The sequence below is a fragment of the Marmota flaviventris genome, chromosome 5 (assembly GCF_047511675.1).
Source record: "Marmota flaviventris isolate mMarFla1 chromosome 5, mMarFla1.hap1, whole genome shotgun sequence".
NCBI classification, from domain to species: domain Eukaryota; kingdom Metazoa; phylum Chordata; class Mammalia; order Rodentia; family Sciuridae; genus Marmota; species Marmota flaviventris.
Window position 1 is genome coordinate 124,062,529 of NC_092502.1, and position 26,033 is coordinate 124,088,561.

The window sequence follows — 26,033 nt, forward strand, 5'->3', positions numbered from 1 at the left end:
ATGGCTGATCTGCACTAATTATAACATTTTGAAGGAAATAAAACATATTCAATATTTCTAATCTATAAATAAATAATACCCTGTTCTACTTATTCTTTTAACCAAAGATAAAACTGAAAATGAGAAAAAAATGTATAATGCTTATAAATTTAAAGATGTCAGAATCAGAAATGGTATTTGATTCTGAGAAAATTGAGACAAATGGAAAAAACAGCTATGGCAATGAACTTAGTAAAGAATAACATTTAAAAGTTTATGCATAAACTTTCCATACTTGACTTGACAGACTACAACATTTTTTCAAGTCCTTAAGAACAGCAGCAAAATTTAAGACAATCAAAAAAAAATCAACATTTAAGAATCCTTTGTTCATATTTTTATGAATAAATGCAAGACAATAGTGTAGGTGATGCCCGAGAACATTCCAATGACTATGTTTTTCTAGCCAATTTGCACTAGTTTACATTTCACCTTCAAATGTGTTCCCCCATTCCCGATATGAACCATCGCTTCAGATACAAGGGCCAGGAAGGCTTCTGGGTGACAATGTGTGGCTGCTGAACCAGTCTCACTGCATTACAACTACAGCATGTAAGCAACTCTGTAATTAAAATAGTAAAACAGGCTCAAGCACACACACTCTCATGTTATGAACACATCATATGTCAGAATTACAGATTCTAGAAATAAAGACAAATAATGGCTTGAAGGGCATGATAGTTTATTTTAAAAAATTGTACCACACTGATCATGTTGACCAGCATACACATGATAATGGCTTTTCTCTTGGGTATCAACATTGCAGTATTTTTGTATACTGAAATGTTTCAAAGGACCAAGAACGTTAAGAGAATAAAGATCTTAAATGAAAATGGACACTAATAACTCTGGTGCTCTAACCCACAGAATTAATTTAAACCCCTTATGAATCAGCAACATAATGTTATCTAGTTATGAAGAACAAAAGTTCTCTTAGAAGTAGACAGCATGGACTTATACTTTTTTGTACTTTAGTTTTTATTAAGCTATGTCCACCCTGGCTAAAGCACAATCATACAACGATACCTCAGATAATTTCCATGCTACCATTGCACAAGTTTAGTTTTTTTTTTTTTACTAAAAAAAAAAAAAAAAAAAATCAAACCATCATCAAAATAAAGAGGCAAATAAATGTGACTTTCAAATCATTTGAAAAGCATAGTGCTTTTTTGTCCCATACAGATTCAAATGCTATAAATTTCAAACTTCTGCAATAAAATTAATTTATATATATCTATTTATATATGGGTTTTGTTTATAAGAACTGTATTTTTCAATCAATAAGAGAAAGTTACTCTTTAGAGAACAACATATTTGGTGGCATTTCCAAGTATCTGTAATAGACAAAGCCACATAACGTTAAGTCTGGCTCTAAGTATTATAAGGTACAAAATTTTGACCAGAGACCAAAATTATATAATCTGATATTAAAAATCCAAACCATATGAGACTATTTTTGAGAGAGTAAATGTGCTGTTGAGTAACTATTCCAATAACCTTTTCTTCTTATGCCTTTCTGCAAACCAACCTTTTTTTTTTTTTTAATCATTGTGACTCACCACTATTTCATACTGATCTCTTTACTTCCATGTTACCATTTCAGTACCGGGATTTCTGAGGCAGCGTTAAGTTTAATTTCATAAAACAGTAGACACTTTAACCTTTCAGTGACAGTTTAAATCTGTAAACTCAAGAATCACATTATTTAGCTCAGCAACTATAAAAACATTTGAGGTTTTGGCATTTCAAGCCAGAATCTCTTTGTGCTTTTTAAATTAAGCTGCTTTTGAATGTTTTTGGTATTTATCAGCCATTTGTATTTCCCTTATAATAAAATACATTTAAAATAGTTTTTAAGGTTAAATGTCGGGGAGTAGGGCTTTAATCAATACTTTCTTTGTTTCAGCACAGTTTAAATCTGTAATTTTTTCCTCCAGTATTGGAATAGTAGAAATTATTTCTGGTCCCTCCTTAGATCAACCAACACCACTTTTATCACGTATAACACTGAAATTTACAGACATCCCTGAAAAGTTTTTGATTAAGTAAACGAGTGAATCACAGTGGAGTCTCAATCAGTTAACAGTGTAGATCCATTTATAAACAAACAAATAAAAAAACTGAATATTAAAAGAAAACCTTCAAGCTAAAAAAAAAAAACAAAAGGAAAAAAAAGAAAACCCTCCCAGGAACTGAAACCAAGTGTGTGTTGTCACTGATTCTGTACTTGTCTCCCCTGATTGATCAGACTCCTTTCTCCATATTATAAGACGTGTTTGCTAAAATCCTCACGCCCAGTTTTCAGGACACTTGCGTGAAGAGGCTATGCTACCGTAGCATCTAAGAGAATATAGTGCACCATCTCTTCCCTAATAGACTTCATATCCAGAGATGAGCATCGAGTCTCACTCCGCTGCGTTCACCAGCATGTTTCAAGAGATAATACTTGCTGTGCAGACTGATGACAGCTGATCCTCCCACTCCACCCCCACCCCTGCCAATATGAGGTTATAACCAGTTTATCGTCATGTACACTGGCTTTTTACTCTTTCAATCAGAAAAGTTGTGGCTTCCTTGGGGGGCGGGACGCAAAATGAAAAACCAAGAGTCTAAAGGCACAAAGTCGCATAGCTGCTCTAGTTGGAATTTGTAAACAGAGAACAGGTTGAATTTAGGTAATCCCAATCTGAGAGTGAAAAGGCATCCACAGCAGGCTTTATCCAGCCAGCTTCTTTGAGACCCTTCATGGGTTTTGAGGTCTACAAAGTATGCACTAAAATACCCATACTTCAAAAAGCAATAAGGCAAATAGTATAATCATTATTCCAAAAGTTACAATGGTAGTGTAGGCATACATAGTATAATTTAGTTACAATGTGTGGTACTGTTTCTATGATATAGCCATATTAATGGTTTCTCTCCTACATAATTATATATTCAGCTGGCTTTCAGTTGAACACAAAACCATCCTTGTACCACCACTGATAGTTGGCAATAGCTCTTTGACAGCAGTTTTTATTCTGCTGTAGAAATTATTCTTGAACTGAAAAAAGTTTACAATCCAATGTCCAGTCATTAAACACTATCATATTTGTGAAGAGCTTCTTCCAACTTCTGGGTCACTTTTTGGAAAAATATTATTTGTTGTTGTAAGAAATGCTGCATCTGTGATTTAAAGTCTCTTACTCGAATTTGATGGAAGTGGTGAATTTCAGCCAAAGTGGCAAAAGAAATAGTGTTACAGCGATCCTGAATGCCATCAGCCTTTTGGACCTCCATCTTCCCTTCTTCCACGTGTCGCCTACTTTCCTTTACTTTGGTAAGAGCTCCTGTGATTAAAAATAACAATAATTGGTTAATTAAAATATATGTACACATATCCCAATGATACAACTACATGTTACACAGAATCTTAGGTGTTGTAAATACTTAAAGTCCTTTAGAATTTAAAAGTAGTGACTATAATTAATCATTTTAAAAAGAAAGGAATCTGATAATGCTTTTGAACATTATCATTGCTATAGTTTCACTTCATCGAAAACTAGCATTTGCCATATTAATCAGGTACCTTTAGTAGTTCTTGAGAGATACTATACTTGGCAAATAATAAAGTACAAGGAATTGCCCTTAAAAAAGACAAACCAAGAAACTCTGCAGTTTTCATTTACTTAAATGGTGTGGCACCATTATGTCCATACATTGCACAAGAATTATGTTATAAAAATGATACCCCACAGAGGATGCAAACCAGCTTCCTCAGAAAGTCTCATATTATAATTGTAATTCATATTACAGTCATGGAGGTGCTTGGCAATGTTGCCAGTGTATAGTTAAAGGTCACTCACACTGGAGCTGGCAAGGCCATGCCTTGTTCACAGAGAGTACATGTGTAGCTGAAGTGCCTGATGTAGGGGGTGAATTGTCATGAATGCCTCATCCTGACTACTTCTATCTGGAGACCCATAACTGGAGAATCAGGGACTTGAACAATTAGAATTCATTACTTTTTCTTTAGGGACCATAGGCATCAGTGAGTTTTCAGTCTGCCCTAATGATGATGCAAGAATGATGCCTAGAGGTACCATAGCTTCTTGTCAAGAAAGGGTATGCTCGGGTGAGGACAAGGAAATCAATCACTTTGATAGGTGCCATGTAAGAGTGGATTCTCTCCTGGAAGCATAGCCATGCAAAGACACAAAAGCTTGGGGATATTTAGTGGTAGGAAATACAGGATATTCATGGGTTCTTGGGAATGAGAAATTGTTAAAAGTCCAAAGCACCTGAATACAGCCAGTTTAAGAATTCAGATTTCCCTATGGAAATCAGTATGAACAATCCTCCAAAAACTAGAAATGGAACCACATATGACCCAGTGATACCACTCCTTGGTATTTATTCTAAAGAATTAAAATCATCATATTATAGCAATACATGCATACCCATGTTTACAGCAACACAATTTTTAATACCCAGCCTAGGTGTCTATTAACAGATGAATGGATGAAGAAAATATGAGAGATATATGGAATTTTATTCAGTTAAATAAAAGTGAGATTATGTCATTTGCTGGAAAATGGATGGAACTTGAGATCACAATGTTAAGTAAAATAAGCCAAGCTCAGAAGGTCAAAGGTCACATGTTTTCTCTTATAAGTGGAGGTTAGAGAGGGAAAAAGGAAAAGAAAGATGTATGTGTGTATGTCTTTAGGGTGGGGAATATCTCACAAAAATCAAAGGGAGATCAGTAGAATAGAGGAAAGGGACCAGGGGGAAGAAGGAGAGAAGAGAAAGGGAAAATACTGGGGAATGATACTGGCCAAATTACCTTGATACATTGTGTAAGAATATTTAACAACAAATGCCACCATTATGTAAAACTATAATGCACTAACAAAAAAAAAAATGGGAAAAAGAATATGTAAAAGCTCTCTTAGTCAAAAAAAGAGTTTAAAATTTTTAAGTTGGGGAGGGAAATGAATTCAGATTTCCCAACTGCAGGCAGCACTGAAAGATAAGAGATAAACTACGAGCCTGGTGGTCTGAGAACTTGGCACTCCTAAGGGGAAAAAAAGACAGCCTTAGTTTAAGAGGTCAGAAGCTGACAGTGTTCAGTTCTAACCATGAAGACACCCACAAGGAAAGTTACCTAATTTGTAAATTTCCTCAAATCTCCTACAAAATAATACAGAATAAACTGGTACTAAATAAAATTCTTAAAGGTAAAAGAGTGTGCTTTTTCACACTTCAAAGAGCTGAGAAATGAAAAGCTACCAACAACAAATATATGTACGTGCATACCCACACATTTATTTTCATTCATTAATTCTAAATAAGATCTAAATGAGCAAAGCCCTGGAGCAGGAATGACATGCCAACATGCCAGCAAGGCAAGGGCACAGCTGCTTCCACACACCACTTCCACCTCACCCAGTGGAAATGAGTGAGCTCTGCTGAACGGAGAGGACCAATTCAAGTCAACATGGCCTCAGGAAGACCCCTGCCCTAAAAATTAAGAAGCCACCACCCTAAAAGTACAGAGCTTTTAACATTTCTTTTTCGGCTGACAGTATCAATAAAGCACTAAAATTTGCCTGTTATATATAAAAACAGAGGAAGGCCTCTCCACAACAAAAGAAAAAAATGTCTTTAACACATTATCTTTGATATGTTTGTACAGGTTTCATATTTTTATATACAGAAATTGAAGTTGAAAAGACCAGGAAAGTTACAATTAAAAAAAAGTCAAGGGGAAAATCTTTTTTAAAAAGTCAGCTGAGAATATGAAATCATGAAACGTGTTCTAAAATGGCTTAAAAGAGAGAGAGAAGAAAATTAAATGAGAAGTGTCTCAGGTGATCTGACTGTGGCTTTTTACCAGAGTCTGGCCATGGGAAGCTCTGAAACCTGGCCAGAGTTGTGTGAATTGTGACAGAGCTGCAGCTTGTCAAACTCCAAATTAGATCACCATATTTTTAGAAACAACTTCTATTATATTGAATTGCAGGTATGCATCTACAACCACCAATTTAGAGACGAACAACACATCATATCAGCATATCTTTTCAAAACCCGTGGATATAAGTATTAGAGTATCTGTTAGGCCCAAGGACCTTCTGGTATTTAAAAATGTTAAACTTTTGAAGAGTGCATATGAAAGAAGCCAAGGAAAAAGACTGGTTTTTCTTCCAAGTACAGATTAGTTGGTAAATAACTCAATACTGCTATTTTTAAAGCCCCCAAAAGGTTGGGCTCTGAGGCAAGAGTTTTAATTAATTTAAGGAATATTTTTGGAAGGCCTGACATGAATAGCACACATTGACAGGACAGGGAGAATCAAACATGTATAACTAGTTCCCATCCTCCAAATCTCACAAAGAAGCCAGGCACTCAGCAAAAGCTTACTACCTGGACACAAAGTAGAACAGGACAACAGTGATGTAATTTCACATGGGAGATGGATGTGGCTTTCCCCAAGATAACATGTGAACTGTGTCACAACAGAAAACACTCAGAGGCACATCTACCTACCATGCCCTGTGCTGAGGATGGCAAAGAGGCACAGGGAATAAGAATGTACAGACAGTAAATGGCAGCTCACCAAAATAATCTTAATATATGCTAGGCACTTTCCACTTTCCAGACTGTCTCCGACTCTCACTGCAGCTTGCAACAGACAGTGCTCCTATTTGTACCAGGGAATTGAGGCAGTTACTCAGCATTTTGAGCCTGAAAGTCACCCAGGAAACCCAGTAAGAGGCCAAGATGGGATCTGAATCATAACTGACTTCAAAACAAACACTACAAATATGCAGAGAAGAAACTCACAACTGAAGAGGCAAGAAAGCAAGGTCAGTCTAGGAGGGAGCATGGTGAAAACTAATGTACCTGGGAGTCAGCAGCTTCCTCTCCTCCTGGTCCCAGCCTCCCCCTGGCACAGCTGTCTCCTTTCTCACCTTCCTTAAAATGGCCCCAGCTTTTGTTTTAACATAATTCAGAAAATACTGTGAGTGTAGAAAATGTTTAAATTTGAAAAATTCCCTCTGGAATTCTTACTTCATTCAATTCACTAATTGCACTTGTAAAGTTCCTTAACATGTCTAAGACACATGTTTTTCCTACCTTTGTAACAACTCAGGGGGCCACAAGACAAAATACTGAACAAGAAGCACACTTAATTTGAAAGTCTAAACCCAAACTTAAGACTGGAGAGAGGAGTTCCTTTTCTTTTCCTTTTCTTTTTTTTCCTCTTTCATTCTCTCTTCCCTCTTTTCCTCCCTCTCTCCCCTCTATCTACTTAGATCCTATTGGAGGATGACAAAAATTCTGAACTACCACCACAATTATTATATGTAATTCTTTTAGGGATTTGGGCTTTGTCTCTATTTTGGTACAGTTGAACATCCAGTAAAAAATTATTTTGCAAATTTGGAAGGCCAATCAAACCATTTGGAAGAGTAAGTGCTCAAAAGTCAATTCCATTTCAAATTTCCGTTGGACCCATTTAATGTAATTCAAATCCACTAGCCTGATGTGTCCGGACTGCAGGAGCAGTGAGACGAGGAGGAGGAGATCTGTGTGTAAAAGTATAGGTATCATTTCTGTTTACAGGGCTCAAATTATTTTCTGAGGTGACCAGGCAAATAGGAATGAACAACTATATAACATAGTATATGAAGGTATTAAACAGCACACTATAAATGTACAAACTCATAGAATAGGGGGAGCTGCAAATAATCAAGGACAATATGTCTCCACAAAACTGTACCCATGATTTAGAACAAATTTTTAATGAATAAAAAATAAACTCCCTTAACTGAAGTATAGTCTGACTTATCTTCTCCTAGATCCAACCTCAAAAGATGATTATCTATAAAACAACCTGACAGAAATGTACTAAAAAAATAAATTAAAATAAAAACCACAATCATTTTAGAACACATCTTGACCAAGAGACAGAAACCTGGCTCCTTCTGTAAGAAGAGAACAACTGGCTACAAACATTCAAATGGAATCAAAACTCCAAAGGCCTTCAACATTCTAAACAAAATAAAGTTCATCTTTTACAAAATACTCTGCAAAGTTTTAAAAAATATTTTTTTTCACAAGAGAGTCATTTAAAAAAATTCATTCCACAATCTCCTGACTCATTTTTCCTAAACATTCTAACAAAATAGTAAGGGTTATCCTTTCTATGAAGAAAACAAGCTAATTGTTATGGAAGCTAATTTACCAGTTTACTGACTAAGAATTAACAGAAATCAGTGTAGCAACTTTTAAACAAACAACCCCCACATATGGACAAATGGCAAGGGCACTTAAACACCTGGGGATGACACACAGAACTGCTTTGTGGATTCCCAGGAAGCTTCCTTTAGCTCCACCTCTATTACCCACTGAGCTCAGAGGCTCGGAGTTCACACCAGAGCAAAGCAGAAACGTTTTTCTAGTAGAGGTGATAGTGCAAGCATCAGTGAGAAGTGAAATACTATTATTAGAGGATTTTTTTTTTTGTGTGTGTGTGTGTGTGTGTGTGTGTATGCTGGGGATTGAACCCAGGGCCTTGTGCATGTAAGGCAAACACTCTACCAACTGAGCTATATCCCCAGCCCTTATTAGAGGATTTGGGATTTTGTTTTATATACCTGTGTTTTCACAGTTGATCTGACATTTCTCAAGCTAGAAATTATCGTACGTATTTCTATGCTTCACATCTTTCATATTTAACATTTCAAATATAACAAGAAAGGCAGAGGTTGCAAAGTTTTCAGTCAGCTCTAGCATTTAAGGAGTGGGAGGTAGGAGAAGAAAACTATTGGGGCAGAGTTAGATCATTATAGGCTTGCTACTTCTAGGATAGCTTTTAAAATTCAAGTAATTTGTAGTGGCTTAAGAAACAACTGCAGAGGTACAATCCAACCAGCTGCAGGGCTGTAACAGACATTACAGCATCTTTGAAGCATTTTCTCAGCTGTACCATATTTTTTACCAAACCCAAGAGGAGGGTAGAATAAATGCTAAAAATGTTGCCTAAGGAAAGGAACCACACATTTTTTTTTTTTAATTATGGAATCAATAACAAAAAAAACAGGCAAAGATTTCAAAAGCTCTATTTCTTAAGTGGCTAATTTAAGAGAAACTGGCCCCTGCCAGCCCCACTACCAAACATTATGCACTGTTTTCAAAAACCAAAAAGGTAAAGGAAAAAATAGGGGAAGAAATGATACAATGAAGCCTAAGGTCACTGTTAAAATGCTTGACCTTAGGTTTCATTGTATCATGAATAATAATAATTTTAAAAAATCAAAAAAAGGGCTGGAATTGTGGCTCAGTGGTAGAGTGCTTGCCTCAAATGTGTGAGGCACTGGGTTCAATCATCAGCACCACATAAAAATAAGTAAATAAATAAAAGTGGGCTGGGGTTGTGGCTCAGCGGTAGAGTGCTCGCCTAGCACGTTCAAGGCACCAGGTTCAATCCTCAGCACCACATAAAAATAAACAAATAAAATAAAGGTATTGTTCCAACTACAACTAAAAATAAATAAAAGTATTGTGTCCATCTACAACAAGAAAATATTTTTTTAAAAAAAATCAAATAAATCTCATGGTTAGATGAACAATTTAATCTCCAGTTAGAATGGCAATCATCAAGAATATAAATAATAAATGCTGGTGAGGATGTGGGGGAAAAGGTATACTCATATATTATTTGTTATACTATAAATGAGTACAACCACTTTGGAAAGCAGAACAGAGATCCCTCAAAAGACTAGAAATGGAGCCACCCTATAACCCAGCTGTCCCACTCCCCAGTATTTATCCCAAAGAACTAAAATCAGCATACTACAGTGATATATGCATACCACTCACGATAGCCAAGTTATGGGACCAGTCCAGATGCCCACAGACAAATGAATGGATAAGAAAATGTGATATAAATACACAACGGAGTTTTACTCAGCCCCAAAGAAGAATGAAATTATGTCATTTACTGGTAAATGGATGGAATTAGAGAACATCATGCTAAGTGAAATAAACTAAACTCAAGACAGTCAAGGGCTGAATGTTTTCTCTCACTGCAAAAGCTAGAGAGTAAAAGGAATAAGAAAAGGGGTGGGGGTAATCTTATGAAAATAGTAGGGAAACAAAATCAAGAAAGGGAAAAGGGGAAGAAATGGAAAAGTACTGGAGAACAAAATTTACCAAATTATGCTATGTCCATGTACAAATACACCACATGAATCCTGCTTAGACATCATGATAATGCACTAATTAAAATAACAGTAATAATGATAGAAGGGGGAGCAGGTGGATCAGGGGGAAGGTGGACAGGAGGGAAAGGGAAGGCGATTGAGCCAATTATGTTACGTGCATGTAGGAATATGGCATAATGAGTCCCACTATTATGTACAAATATAAGGAACCAATAATAAAATACTAAATGGGGTGATCAGAGGAAAAACATTTTATAATGGAACATAGTATATAGTTGTGATGCTATATCCTGGGCTAACAGACTTTCCTTGGCTACATCTGGAACACAGGCATGTAAAAACTTTATTATGAAGCAGAAAGGACTGACAACACCGAGCAGTGTGAATATGTACTTTTAAAAAATACATAGGGACATTCCTGGTTCAGAAGAAACTACTAGTTCAGAGGTAACACACGGAGTAGTGCAGTCTCCTCAAGATACACAACTGGAATTAAATTCTTGAAATGTACACAGAGTACACGAGAAAGTATTACTGAAAGTAATGGAAGTGAGGCAATGTACTTCACAACATCCTGACCAGGCAGAAGTACTGTAGGCTGCTGGCCTTGAGCACATTCCAACTGTCCCTTCCCCAGGGAGCTCAGCAAAGGAGGCAAAACGGACAAAGAAAATGCCCCTCATACAGTGGAAGGTGCTATTTCAGTTGAACATTCAATTTAATTATTAAATTAGTTTGGCAAATTATTAGGATTTCTTCAAGGGGCAGAAAGTTCACTCAGGAATAACCCTGAAGCCTCATTCCTAAAGGATAAGAAGGAACCCCAAGGTCCTTCAGATCACTCCAGGCCCAGGGAAGGCCAGCCACAGCTGATGCATAGGTGAGACCGGCAAAGCTGGTGCCAGATTGATTTATTTCAGCTAAAAGGGCCTCAGGAAAAAATTTGGGTATAATTCAATCTAACAAACTGGAAGCAGAGTCACCTGTCCAAAGTCCCACTGCCAATTCCTGGCAAAGAAGCCAGGATTCCTACCCGCCTGCCAGCCCTGCCCTTCCCACTGTCCATTCCTTGCAGGGTGTCACTTTTAAGAGATCATCTGTCCAACCTGTGATCACAGACTGAGAGGAAGTGTGAATGAGACTTGAGATGGAGATTAACCCTGCTACTTGCTGCAAAAGGCCTTTCCTTTTCACATTTTGAGAGTGAAAAGGAAAACAAATGTTTTTATCTTGCTATAGGACCTGTTACTAACAAAACTTCCCAGACTTTGATGCAGACTCTGTTCATGCAAAATTCCTAACAGGGTTCATTTTCATACTTATCACAATTGCCCAGGCTCAAAGAAAGGCACTTTGTCCCACTTCTTTATCACCAAATCCAGCTACATAGAAATCTATAGTCCTAAATACACTTCCACTCATCTCCTACCTCTTTTTTTTTTTTTTTATATCTTAGCAGTGTAAACCACCTTGCATAGTTTTAAAATATGTTCAGGGTCAAAGAGCAAAGCAAGAAATAACTGTATTAATACAATATGTACTGAATTTTAGGTTATATTACTCATGTTTTCAATGAATGTAGAACAAAATAATCATGTGACAATGTTCATTACCTTAAAAGTCGCAAACTAAAACCAACAGCAATCCTCATTTTAGAAATTAATTATGATCAAGGAACCCAGCATCATTTGCAAAAGCATTACAATATTTGCACAGCATGCCATTACATTATTTTCATAAGTAAAAGCTAATGTTTAAGAAGCACTGCAATGTTGCGGTCTTTTTTCTAAAATGAGAGTAGGATAGCTCTGGTGTCATCTAGCCCCTTCACATATATTAAAAACCCACTGCAAGTTTAACTAAACAAACAAGCACACTAGCAAATGCCTCTGCATTTCACTGAACTGTACTGTTCCATGTTCCTCTCCTTCTGGTTTGCAGAAAGGAACGACTTTCCTGGAAACTTCTGACCTAGCAAAATGGGGGGGAAAATCCCCATACCCTGTTCTGTCTCAGGAATTTTAACCAAGGCAAGCCCCACTCTCCCTTGAAGAAGTTGCCTGGTCCCTTGCATTTTCCCCCTCTTTGTGCCCTGCAAGCTTCTCTGCTCCATGAACTCAACACCATGGTCCCCTTGTGCACCTCAACTTTGTGTTCCTTTTCTCACCCAAATTTCTTCTCAGTATGTTTTGTCCCTCCTAAAACCACTTAAACAAAAGGCCCAGTCACTAAGCAACAGGGATCCAAAGGCTGTTGCTTTTTTCCCCCTTAAAAAGAAAGAAAGAAAGCACCTTCTTTAATTTTTAAATCTTGAATGTACCGAAAACATTAAGTAGATTTTCAGTCTTCCTATGACCTTCCCCCAGGAAACTGAAGCCATGGTGTGAAGGACAGAACAAGAGATAGGCTGAAGGACATGGGGACAGCAGAGTGGAAGACTGGACTCAGCCTGTTTTTCTTCATTCCTGTGAACATGTAAAATGTTGAAGAAAAGGCTATTTGGTCAATGTGACCTATTTTATTTTTAGGGCTCCTCACTGGTATCCACACTGACCTGAGGTCCCTGCTAACTTAACTTTTTCCTGTCCTCTTTCCTTCCTTCCTCTCTTTTGGTTCCACTCATTTGTTGATTACCTTTTTCTCTCTCTATTCCAGTATTTATTTTGTGATAATCTTTTGAGTAAAACATCTCAAAAAGAAGTGTGTGTGTGTGGGGGGGCCGTGTGGAATGCCCACCAAACACACAGAGATGGGTGGCGATGTGCCAGGTAGTAGTCACAGAGGAGCACCTGCTCTGTGCAAACCTGACAGTCCTGCACTCTCATTTTCTATTCTTCAATCCCAAAAGGAATGTACTCATCACCCCTATTTTCAGGGGTACAGAGTAAAGTTAGGGAAACTAAATAATGTTACTAATGGTGGCTGGCTGCATGTGACCCTGATCTGCTCAGGCAGTTCCCGTGAATCTGGCCTGCTGGGGCTACCTCATCCATGGTGATCTTAAACCCCACAAGGGAGCCTCAACACACAGAGCATGCCAAATCCCCTTGGAAGCCTACATCTCAGGTGACCCACAAACCACCTCTAGGCCCTTGAAATTCAATTCCTGAATAAAATCATACCAAGTATGGACCATGCTAATAAGCCCTGAAGGATGCAAATATTAATGCTGAGTTCCAGCCAGTGAAAGCAATTCACAATAGCCTCAAAAAGGCTGGGCCTGGGGCTCAGGGATAGAGCACTAATGTCAAGAACTATCAAAATTCAAAGATAAATTAATTTAAACTTCACCTTCAACTTACAAATGTAATAAACAACAAATAACTTTAGAGCCATTTTATTTACTTTTTTTTTTTTTTTTTTTTGGCAGTGTTAGGGATCAAACTCAGGGCCTTGTGTATGCTAGGCAAGTACTTTACCACTGAGCTACACCCCTAGACCCAAGAGCCATTTTAAAATGGAGGGAAGAAGGTATATATATGTAGGTCAAGGAGTATTAAATTTTAGAAAAATTAACCTGGTTGCTATTAATAAAAAATTTTAATCATTTAAAGAATTCAGGTCTTTAAACTTGGTTTGATGCTTATCTAAGTAGTCTGTGCTATATAAAAGCCTTGCTACCAGCAGCTCTGGAGGCTGAAACTGGAGGATTACAAGTTCAAAGCCAACCTCAGCAACTTAGTGAGGCCCTAAGCAACTGAGAAAGACCCTGTCTCCAAATAAAAAATAAAAATGGCTGGGGATGTGGTTCAGTGGTTAGGAGCCCTTGGATTTAATTCCTAGTACAAAAAACAAACAAACAAACAGAAAAAACAGCAGGGACAGCTGGGGCTGGGGGCTCAATAGTAGCACACTTGCCTGGCACGTGTGAGGCACTGAGTTCTATTTTCAGCACCACATATAAATAAATAAAATAAAGGTCTATCAACAACTAAACAAGTATTTAAAAAAACAGAGGGGAGGAAGACTTGCCAGATCCTAAATAAGTAGTTCTTTGAGCTTCATTTATCACCTAATGTCTAACTAAGGGCAGAGTGGCATTCAGTATGAATGAAAACATTAGCTTGAGTGTAAATGTCTTAAAACATGTTACTCACTGTGCATGTATATTCACACAGTTCATCTTTTTTCAAAAATGAAGAATGAAATCACATGATTAGATCTCTTATAGCTTTTTTTGGTAAAATAAGCTGTGCATTGCTGGAAATTGTTATTTTATATATATAAAAAGATTACTGTGTTTCAACTTACAATAAATATTAAATAAGTAGCTGGGGGTGTAGGTCACTGATAAAGCTTGTGCCCTGTATGCAGAAGGTCCTAGGTTTACTCCTCTCCTCGGCACCGTCCTCAAATTAAAGAGTACTTGGATAAAATGGTGAAAATGTTGATTTGCTTATGAAGATCACGTATGAAGATTTTAAAATCTGAGAATAGGAACAGTTTCTTTTCTTAAATAATACACATGGAATTTTACTAAAGCAGCATTAGATATGCATTCAAGCTGCTAGTACTTTGGGTTTAGTAGATCCTTCACATTCAACAATGTAGTTGTATCAAAAAGAAGAATAAACTTTGGAAACTACTTTTAATTAAAGGTAAAACCTTTTTTCTTTTGTTCTAGGAAGACAAAGGGAAGCCCAGACTAAAATAAAATTAAATAGAAACTGCTAAATAGAGAAGCTCCTCCACGTTGGGCCAGGAAGTGTGTGAAGTGGCACCAGCTCTTGACAAAGGCCACCAGGGGAGTCTTGACCCAAGGTCCAGAGCAAGGGCCTTTCAGGAGCCTGAGTCTTATGATGGCTTCTGAGACCTCTATGGTTACCACCGTAGTTAGAATATTTCCAGTGAATATATTAATTCTTAGGAGGGCTTTTCTTAAATAATGTCTACTTCATAACTGAAATGCTAATCCTTGCAGCAGACCATAAGCAATGGTGGTAACAGCTGGTGGGCATCTCAAGCACTCTCATCTTCCTTAGTGCTGCCTGCTGTGCACCAATGGCTGGCACCTCACATCGCCTGATGATCACTGAGATTTGGGGATAACTCCTGAACCAGTTGTTTTAGACTCAAGACCCCTCACCCGTGGTTTTCCTGCTTCCCTGGGCTGGCAGGGTCTTTCAATTTCCTATTGAATGAGATCATAAAAATAACTAACTTAAGACAAAACAAAGTACCTAGAAATATATCAAGTTTTAAAATACACTCAAAATACAAGTCTTAAAACAAGAAAACTTGGAGATGACCCATGCTGGTCATCTATCAGTATGTAGTTAAAATGTCATGCTGTAACCACAGCACATGTAGTTAGTTACACATAAATACAAGGCACAGGACCCAGGCTCCTGGAAGGCCCTGGTTCAGGGATTCTGGGTGCCACAGGGTAGATCTTGTCAAGAGCTGATGCCACTTCACACTCTTCCTGGTCCATGTGGAGGGGCTTCTCTACTTAGCAGATTCTGTTCATATTTTAGCCTAGGCCTCTATCTTCCTAGAACAAAGAAACTAATGTTTTTACCTTCCAATAAAAGACCTGGGAAAATAGGATTTCCTAAGATTCCCTTCAACTGCATTCCTTGTCTTTCCTTCTAATTCTTCTGCTCTTTTTGCCCTGCCTATTTCTATTGCCAGCTTCACTATTTTGTATCACTCAAAGGTAACCCTAGACTCCTCCAAACAGCCAGCACCTCACCAAGTCCTGTCATGCTACCTAGCAGGGGTCTCAAGTTCACCAGCTTCCTTCTGAAGCTACCCTGACTTGCACTACTCTACAGCTTCCTCTCTATTCACATTCAGTAGGAAGAACTTCCAAAAGGCCTGTCTCAGAGAGTCAGGCCACACAGCCACAATGCCTAATTTAAACCCATGAGGTTTAAATTTCCGTGGCTCACCTCCTTCTGCAGAGTAAGAAAAATGAGAGTATTTACCTCAAAGGCTCCCATGAAGTTTAAATGGATATAATGAATATAAAACATGAAGCTCCATGAAAAATCCTCAAAATATGTTAGCTATTTTAAATAAGATATCACTCTTTACTTTAAAATCTTTAATGGTTGCTGACTGCCTGCAGATCAAAACTCAAAATTTTCTAGTAAGTATTCTGGTTATGCAGTGTACAGAATTCAAGGCAAAAAATGAACTCCAGTCCTGACACTCCTTATCAGCCATGTGAACCTAGAAATTTAACTTCCCTCAGCCTCACAGTTTTCAGTGTCACCAAATGGGGATAATACACCTTTGGGGAAGTTAGTTACTGTACTGGGTTTGAATGCATTTCCCAAAATTCACATCCCCCCAGAAACTGTGACTGAAACTTTATTTGGAAACAGACTTTGCATATGTAATTAGTTGAGGTGAGGTCATACAAGATCTAAGATGGGCCCTAAATCCAATCTAACTGGTGTCCCTGAAAAAGGAGAAGGGAGAGTCAGATTGACATCAGAATGCCATGTGACCATGGAGAGAGATGGAGGCAGAAAAGAAACTCTAAGCATGGCCAGTAACAATCAGAAGCTCAAAGAGGTAAGGAAGGGGTGTCCCCTAGAGTCTCCAGAGGGAACATGGGCCTGCCAACACCTTCTTCTCAGACTGCCAGTCTCTAGAACTGTAAAAAGAATAAATTTCTGTTGTTTTAAATTTGTGTTAACTCGTTACAGCAGCTAGGAAATTAATGCAATATTAGCAATAGCTAATAAATAATGCTTAAAAACGTTAGGCACCAATACTATAAAAGATATCTGTTCCACATTACGAAGAAGCTGAGAGAAGATGAGTCGGTGAGTGAAGGGGGCAGGAACACAAACCCTATGGTTCTGGTGTGTGCTCACAACCATTCTGGTATCACATCCTCTCCTCCATGGAATTAAAACAACAAATACATCATGCCTAGAATACTGACAGTCACAGAATAAGTTCTCAATAAACAGTGGCTAAATAGTAATTTCACTTACCTGCCTGTCCTCATGTCAAACAACCATTTTCTTTAAGGGCCAAATAGTAATTATTTAAGGCTTTGCAAGTCAATAGGCAAAATTGAGGCTATTATGCAGATACTTACATAATTATTAAAAACAAAATTATTTAAAAATATAAAAATCATCCTTAGCTCAAGTGCCATCCACAAACATGTGCCTTGGTAAATGTGGCCAGTGGGCTACAGTTTGTAGACCTCTGCTCCAAACCATCTCCAGTCATCTTTCAATTGGTGGCTCCACAGTCTTCCTCTACACGTCATCTTATTCTCCTCCCTGTACCCTTTCTCCATTCCCGCAGGCAAGTAAACCCTCTAACTTCTTCTCCTCCCACCTCTACCATCCTGTCTTCATTTAGGATTTCATCAAATCTTGCCTGAATTATTGCAGAGGTTCCCATTTCATTTCACTCAAAGCCACCTTTGACACTTGCTATCAGGACCTATCCACAAGAAATATAAAACTAGCCACATCAATACCTCGCGGTTCTTCCAGGATGGTTCCTCCATCACCTCCAACAACAGTTATAAAGTCAGAAGCACATCAAAAGTACATGAGGCACTTTTTGAAGACCATCATTGCCCAGACAGCAAGACATTGACATTCAGATTCAAAAGATCCAGGGTGGGCCCAATTTATACTTGTAACCACTCACCAGTTGATTCTGAGGCAACCAGGATTGAGCCTGACTTATGTACATGTGGTTCCCTGGATCTGAAATGCCCTTCCCCTATTCTGCCTGCCTGATGAACTTCCATTTATTTTCAAAATTTTCTTATACTGGTAAAATTGTCCCTAAATCGACCTATCCACTTCCCATAGTTGATTACATCCACCTCTGTGCTATTTCACATCATGGCACATGTCTACAACTGTGTCACACTCTATGGCAACACCTAGTCTTCCTTGTTGGGCTAGTACTGGGTGGGAATCAGCATATCAACTAGTATGTGCTTACCAAACCTATCCTAAAACATGTTCAAACCAGGTGTGTACTTCTCATCTATATTCCACCCAAAGTCAAATTTGACCATCTTCCAAAGGGGAAACCAAATGCTACCCACCTGAGCCTCAAACATAACTAATAACCACTCTCCATCCTCTGGACCTCTATATACTCTTTTATTCTCAACACTAAGTTAAATCTACCTTTTATCTCAATTCTCTATATTCATATCCTACTTCAGAGAATCCTACTTCTAGGAGGGCCCTTACCTCCTGTTATACCTAAGCACACTGTTCCATGTACCCAATTAAACCCATAAAGTGAATGCAGTCTCTCTGGATCTTGTGCTCTGAACTAAGCAAAAGGGATCTCAGTAAAAGTATTATAAATGAAGCTTTAACCAAAGAGGAAAGTGTGTATGTGTATGCTGTATATGCAAATTTAAACATCAAGAAGTCAATATAAAGAGATACCACAAAATATAATATTGATTCTCTGGCACATAAAATAAGGCATTTTCAAATTTCTTCTCTCTCCAATGAATTTCAGAAAGTTACTTCATAGAAACTTAAGCCTAGGACTTTTAAATCATTCATATAATAACTAATAACTGCATCATATCCTACATCTTTATTTCTGATACACTTTTAAACCGTTTTCTATCAACATAAAAATGGAAAAAACAAAAACATCCTGTAAAACAAAGACAAACAAGTTACTGAGTGCCTACTTCATTAATTCAATAAGCTTTCACTAAGTACTCGCTCTGCATGTATAAATCAGTGCAGCTGCATAATACAGGATCATAAAATCATGACTTCCACACTCTAACCAGTAACCAAGCACTGAACACAGTTCCAATGGGGACACTCCAGATGCTCCAATGAAGAGGACTAGGATCAGGATTTGATTATTTGTGCTTGTGCTGGGTGGGAGACAACATGGATCGGAATGCAAAAACCCGATCCCCGATCTAATAGTCTTAAACGCAAGTCCTGGTTGCCCATGCCACCACTGTTCCCACACTTATTATTGTTGGTTAGGCCAATAACTGTGGAGTCATCCTTGATGAATCCTCCTCTATCCTACATGCCACATGTAGTCACTCAGGAGAACCTTTTGATATGACCTTTAAATTCCACTCCGGGTGGGACACCTCTCATCACTTCATCTCCACCCTGGTCCATGCCAACATCAGCTTTTGTTTGGATTATTAAAGAGTCTCTACTGGTTCCCAGCTCCTATTTGCTTCTAATCCCTACCCATTCTACTCTCAACACAACTAATGAGGGTAATCTGTTAAAATGTCCAGATGGATATCACCCCTTGGCTCAAAACCCTGCAATGGCTTCTCTTTGACTTGAATTTTTATTCCAAGTCCTGTCAATGACCTACAAAGCCTTACAAATTTGACCTTCTGTGATCTCCTCTCCTACTAGCATCCCCTTAAATTCAACCCAGTGACCATCTTACTGTTCTTCAACCTGTCCCTACCACACCCACCCTGAGTGGGCGGGGCGGGGGGAGACTTTTTAGTGGTTGCACCCTCTGCTGAAAAACTTTCCACCAAGATACCTGCTTGGGTAAATTCCTCCCTCCTTTGAGTCTCTGCTTAAATCTCACTTTCTCAATGAGATTTACTTTGACCATTCTTTTAAATACTTCTCATCCTGCCCTCCAACACCTCTTTCCCCACTCCACTTTTATCCCCTGCCCTCAACACATACCATATTCCAACATACATTATAATTTATTTATTGTGTTTATTTTTCATTGTGTGCCCCCACCCCACTAGGGTGGCAATCTTGTCTCAGCCACTGCTACAGCCCCAGCATCTTTAATAGTGCCCGGACTATGATGGATATTTAAATATTTATTCAATAAAATATTTTATCTTTTAGAGGGTCCTATGAATAAATCTAATGATTTTAGCTTCTCTCCCTAATCACTACCTTTCTATTCACTGAGTAATACATAAAAATTTCTTTAGCAGAAGAGGGAAGTCAGAGATTTAAAAAAAAAAAATTCTAAGAAATGGGATAGAGTCAGGCACAGTGGCAAATGCCTATAATCTCAGCTATTCAGGAAGCTAAGGCAGAAGGATCTCAAGTTTGAAATCCTCCTGGGCAACCCTGTTCCAAAATGTAAAAAATAAAAATGTAGAGCACCCCTGGGTTCAAACTCAGTACTGCAAAAACCAAACCAAACCAAGAAAAAGGATAAAAATGCATATTGGCTAAATCTTATTTACCCTAAAGTTTAATTGAGCTACAGATGTAAAATCAACTTCAATTATTTTTATTTTTGGAGAGGGGACAGCATTTAGAACTCAAAATAAAGTTCACTTTGCAGGAGGGAATCACCATAATAATCTCTCTCTTTGGTGACCCCACTAATTACATTCTCATTAGTGTCAGAGAGAAGTTTCTCCAGCTATCCACCATTCACCACAGCTTCAAAATGCTGGGAGATCTCACCAGCGACTTTGAGGTCAGACATCAATCTTTCACACTGGAAACACCTGGTGGGGTAAGCCTAAGATGCCTGTTGTGATACCTGTTTGCTGGATCTGAACTAAATGTGCATAAATATTCTTTCACATCTGAACTAAATGTGCATAAATATTCTTTCACATCAGTTGGTAAAGGATTTTTTTGGCGGCGGGCGGGGGGGAACCTCAGATTGAACTCAGGAGCACTGGACCACTGAGCCACATCCCTAGTCCTATTTTTGGTATTTTATTTAGAAACAGGGTTTCACTGAGTTGCTTAGCACCTCACCATTGCTAAGGCTAGCTTTGAATTCGTGATCCTCCCGCCTCAGCCTCCTGAGCTGCTGAGATTACAGGCATGCGCTACCATGCCCAGCAAGATTTTCATGTCTTACAGTCACATACTGGGACAAAACACTGTGGAAACCAGCCTGAAACAATTTCTAAAATGTTTACTGCATACTTAAGAGTTATTTTATTTTCAATGTAGAAATGATGTTCCCCCATTTTTTAAGCAACCAACAAAATGGTATCGAGGAAATCGTGAACCTCACTTGCAAATGTGGGAAATAAAGCTCAGAAATGTAAAAATGATTTGTTCCAGAGCAAAGTGAGTTTGGAAGGGGAGAAGGACTGCAAAGAGACAATTTACATAAACTCTAATATGAACAACATTTGGCCACTCCAAATAACATCTGCATTTATCCCTCTGTTACAATTAAACTTGTGATGCGCAGTACAGGACAATCTGATTAAAATATAACATCTCATTGCTACATCAATGACACCTTGGGTTTTTACACTTTTGCCTGCAATTCTGGTAGTAATATGTAGGGTGCTGGGAGGGATAAGATTACTGGGATTTTTTAAAAACAATTTTAGCATTATTTAGCACCATTTTACATTTTCAAAATCAAACATTTAATGAGTACTACTACAAACTGTAACATTCCATCCTCATAATGACTTGGTGAGGAAGTGCTCCCACTGGGCCACGAGGGAACTGAAGCTTACAGAGGCTAGAATAACTTGTTCAAAGCTCCCCGCGGCCTGCATCCACCTGACCACAATGCTCCACACAGGTCCAAACACAGCCCTGCTCCTCCAGCACTGAGACTCTGCACACATGACTTTTTGGCTTGGCTAATTCAGTTCCCTTGTTAGACACAAGCCATCCAGTCTCCACTGTCTGTCCTGGGATCTCTTCAGAGACTGCCTCCCTCCTCTAAACTCGTGGCTTCTTGGCAACCTGGCATACCACATCACCTTGGTTGGTTGACCAGCCTCTATTACCAGTCTACAAACTCTCTGAGGATCAGTACTAACCATCCCTACCTCCTAATAATTAGAATCAAGTCTGTGCTGTCTTTAAATGTGAGATGACAGATGGTATAAGTCTGTCTTCTGCCTATGATCTCATCAAACCGAGCTAAACATTAGTATACCATTTTATTGGTGATAATCATTTAATGATATTAAGTAGCTTCATAAATAGATGGCACATTAAACTTAATTTTACTATTAAGCTTTGAGTTAAAAATATGTAGCGATAACAAATCAATTTTTATTTAGCCCAAAGAAAACACTTAAGGTAAATGTCATGTTTTTAAGTGAAGCACAAAATTTCTTAGTTGTCTGGATTCTACCATTGCCATCATGTTTCAAAATCCAAAGAGAACCAGGAAAAAAAAAAAAAAAGACAATTCTGAATAAAGAGGAAAGTCTCCAATGGAGCCCACAGGCACCAAAAGTTCCTGGGAGGACTGGGAATGGGACTGCAGGTCCCCTGTCTCCTTTCAGTTTTGCTGTGATGGGTGTAACAGAGATGGGACTTCCAAGTGTGATTTGGAAGAGGACTGCATAGCTCAAAAAGTGGTCTAGAAATCACTGGCAGGTTGAAAGGAGCAGCACCCGCCTAGCCTCTGACCAAGATGGCATGGCCCCCCCTGGCCAGTCACATTTATACTTTAACCAAGGAACTGAGTCATCTATTTCCAAAGCCCCAAAGATTGCCTGAGTTCCACTAAGAAAATACAAATGGGCCAAAGGTTAAGGCAAGAAGTGAAGACTCTCTAGAAAATAATGGGTGGAGACTGGGGAGGGGACAAATGGGTTAGATAAAGATGACCTAAAACAAAAGGGATGACTGGCCTCAGTTTCTAGCCCAGAGGTTTCAAAATAAGGATGAGTCCGCAAATAAGGATGAGTTTGCTAACAGCTGAATTCTTAGCCCTTCCCCCCCCCCCACTACCCTCTTTCAGGGCTATTTTTAGCAACAGGAGAATGGGGAGCACTGCAAAGCCTCAGTGCAGCCCAGTCTTACCTTGCGGGCCTTTCAGGGACTCAGGCTATCTTTAATTAATGTCTGAGGGACTGGAGACCAACCCTCCTGGGGGTAAAAGGAAGCACAATGGTGAAATTCTAGAAGGCAGGACTGATAGCTACTGGTATACCATTCCTGAGGGCCTGGAGCTATTTTTTGTTGAAAAAGGGGCTCCATCTGGAACATTTTGAGAGCAAAGAAGTAGATTCTGCATATTTAAGTATACAGAGAACAGCACTGTCTGTTTGTCTACACTGCCTCCCTGTTTCACAGAGCTCAAACTAGGTTTTACCAACAAATAAATTTAACATGATTTTATACTTTGTCTTTGGAATAAAGAAATTTTACTCTAAGTGACTCCCTCTAGCCATCTAGTCCATATTTTAAAACACACATAAAAACATTTCTTATAATTTAACTTTCATAATCTTTTCCCTTTTGCAATATCCCCCAAGATATAAAACTTCCAAACCACAACAACTTTTTGCCATCCAGATTTATCTTTATTAAACTTCAGAGCCTAATCATTTCTTTGGAAACAAAGCTGAATCTATTATGAAATGCATGATAATGACATGTATTTTATGAACTACCCCAAACTCACCAGCATCAGCATTATAAGGCATACTGCAGACAGTGACAATAAAGAGAGGGAGAAGATAGAATGCTATCATTTCAAGAAAATAAAATCAAAACCACGGGGTTTACAGGTTAGTAACAGATCTGTGCACACTGGTGACTGAGGACTGCGTATGTACAAAGAAAGTAAGGGACTAGGGTTAGGTCGAACAAAATTCAAGTAAGATCCAAACAAATTCTGAATTCACATCCAATGTACTGCAGACTACAGCAAACTACCTTCTTTCTTCACTCCATTAATTGAAATAGGACCATTAAAAAACCATTCAGAATTCTTTTTTAGCTGAAGGAACCGAATATGGCTTTCTTCACTTTGCTGAAAAGTACTGCACTAAAATCCTGATGAGTTGAAGCAATGGTTTCAGTTTTGAGTGAAGTCAGGAAAAAGCCAGCCCACCACATTTAGAAGTATTTGAGTTTTCCCGTCCTCATTCTGTAGCTGTGTCTTCACCAGGATGGTCCTGGACACTAAACCGAAGACCAGTGTGTGTTCTGAGTAAGCCAAGAAGGCCAGCTGCAAGCAGATGGACATGCTCACACCACTGAACACTGCTCACAGGGGGAGTGTCTGGGAAACTGTCACAAGGGATCCAGCAGAACCTGCTTCCCCTCCCAGTTTTTATTAATTACAGGAAAGAAGAAGATGCCATGAGATGACCCAACAAAAAGAAACTATCAGGAAGACACATTAAAAGAAAATCAATTTGCTGAAGAAACTCAGGACAGGGATGCAAGTAAATGTCAGACCCACAGAGGTGACCACTCCAGACAGTAAAATAAATGAACGGATTGATGCCAACCTGGAGTAGACCGTCACCTGCACAGGGCTGCCAGCCAAGTGGAACAGTGCTGTCCAACAGAACTTGAAGCAACAATGAACACGTTCCCTTTATCCAATGCACTCATCACAAGCTATTTAAGCAGTTGATACCTGGCCAGAGTGAGAAAGTAACTGAATTTTTCATCCCATTTAGTTTTAACTTAACACATGTGGCTTCTGGGTGCAGCATTGACTAGCACGAATCTAGAATACTTTAAAAGCTGACTGACCAGAGCATCCTCCTACATACGCAAGAGGCTCAGAGGAACCTAATGTCGCTTACCTTTCAAACCCCAACAATTAAGGGGAAAAAAAATAATCAGTTCTCCCTTAACTGCTTTAGTAATTACAAAGCACTTTAGAATCATGTTCTAGCTCACTGAAGTATAGACCTCCTTATTATGATTAGAATGTAAAATGTCCAAGCAATGAAAAACTGCTTTTCTATTACTTTAAATGATGAGAAATAGGGAGGCAAAACAATTATTTTGAAACATATTTGAATTTTTAAATTTCTCTTAAAATGAAATATAAACTTTGTACCAAATACAACAAAATACTGGTTAAACTGCTTAAAGATTTTTGTCATTGCTGTTCTCAAAAGTCACAATTAAGACCTTTGATGTGATTGTGTTTTGAGACCTTAGTGTGTGTGTGGGGGGATCAACCAGTAAACAAACTCCCTAAGTGCTCAGACTGAAAAAGAGTCATTCCAATGGCAGTTCCAATAGCAATTGCATAGTTAAGGGGTGGGGAGAGGAGTCCAGCTGCTCTTCCAGCCACAAGTCCCAAACATGCTTAAAAAGCTCTTCCCTGGCTTGTTATCTGCATCTCATTTGTACTCCTAAAAATCACCAACCCTAGCATCTTTAATAAACACTGGTTGTAAGCTTCTAGCTTTATGTATTGCACTCTATAGCTTTAAATGGCAGTACATTCTAAAGACATGTCATCTAGGGACACAAGCTCCCTGTGCATTACACACCAAGGCAACAGCAGAAACAAACTATACTGAATATCAACTGGTATTCTTCCGGAAGTTCCTAAAGATTATGTTTAGTGACCTTGAACCTACTTAAATCACATAAAATGACACCAATTTTGATGAAGGAAGTTTTTCAAATCCCAAGCAACAGGAGAAAATTCTGATTGTAGCATTATGAATATATCCACAATGAAACCCATTCTTCTGTATAATTAAAATGCATAAAATATAAGTAAGCTTGGTAGTTTAATAGGCTAAGTGGACTACTATTATAAATTTAAAACAGACAAACACCATATGTTTTCTAATACATTATTTTGACAACAGGACACCTGACACAGGCTGACTTTGAAGTCTGAATGACAGTAAAATGAGTAAATGAACTGATGCCAATCTGGGGTAGGCAGTTATCTGCATGGGGCCGCAGATGTCTGTACTTGATTCTACCCACTTTTCAACTATTTACTAACAATTTGCATAAACTCACATAAATGTGTAAATAAGCAGGCAGCATGAATCCAGAATGATGCAGATAATGGAATTTAAATGTTAAGGTGCCACATTAAAGAGTTAAAAAGTCCGTCCACTAGCACCAGCCAAAACTG

At 38.4% G+C, this 26,033-nt stretch overlaps 1 protein-coding gene and 1 non-coding gene across 2 annotated transcripts in view; both read right to left on the reverse strand.

The window, feature by feature from the left end:
* Positions 1–347: 347 nt before the first annotated feature.
* Snx18 (sorting nexin 18) overlaps positions 348–26,033 on the reverse strand; it is a 28,987-nt gene continuing 3,301 nt past the window's right edge. Inside the window, exon 2 of the mRNA XM_027938135.2 lies at positions 348–3,368. Coding sequence (XP_027793936.1) covers positions 3,115–3,368 — 254 coding nt within the window. The 3' untranslated portion in view covers positions 348–3,114. The remainder of the gene's footprint in view (positions 3,369–26,033) is intronic.
* Trnav-uac (transfer RNA valine (anticodon UAC)) lies at positions 8,571–8,643 on the reverse strand. The gene has a single exon. It is a non-coding gene; the product is annotated as a tRNA-Val (tRNA).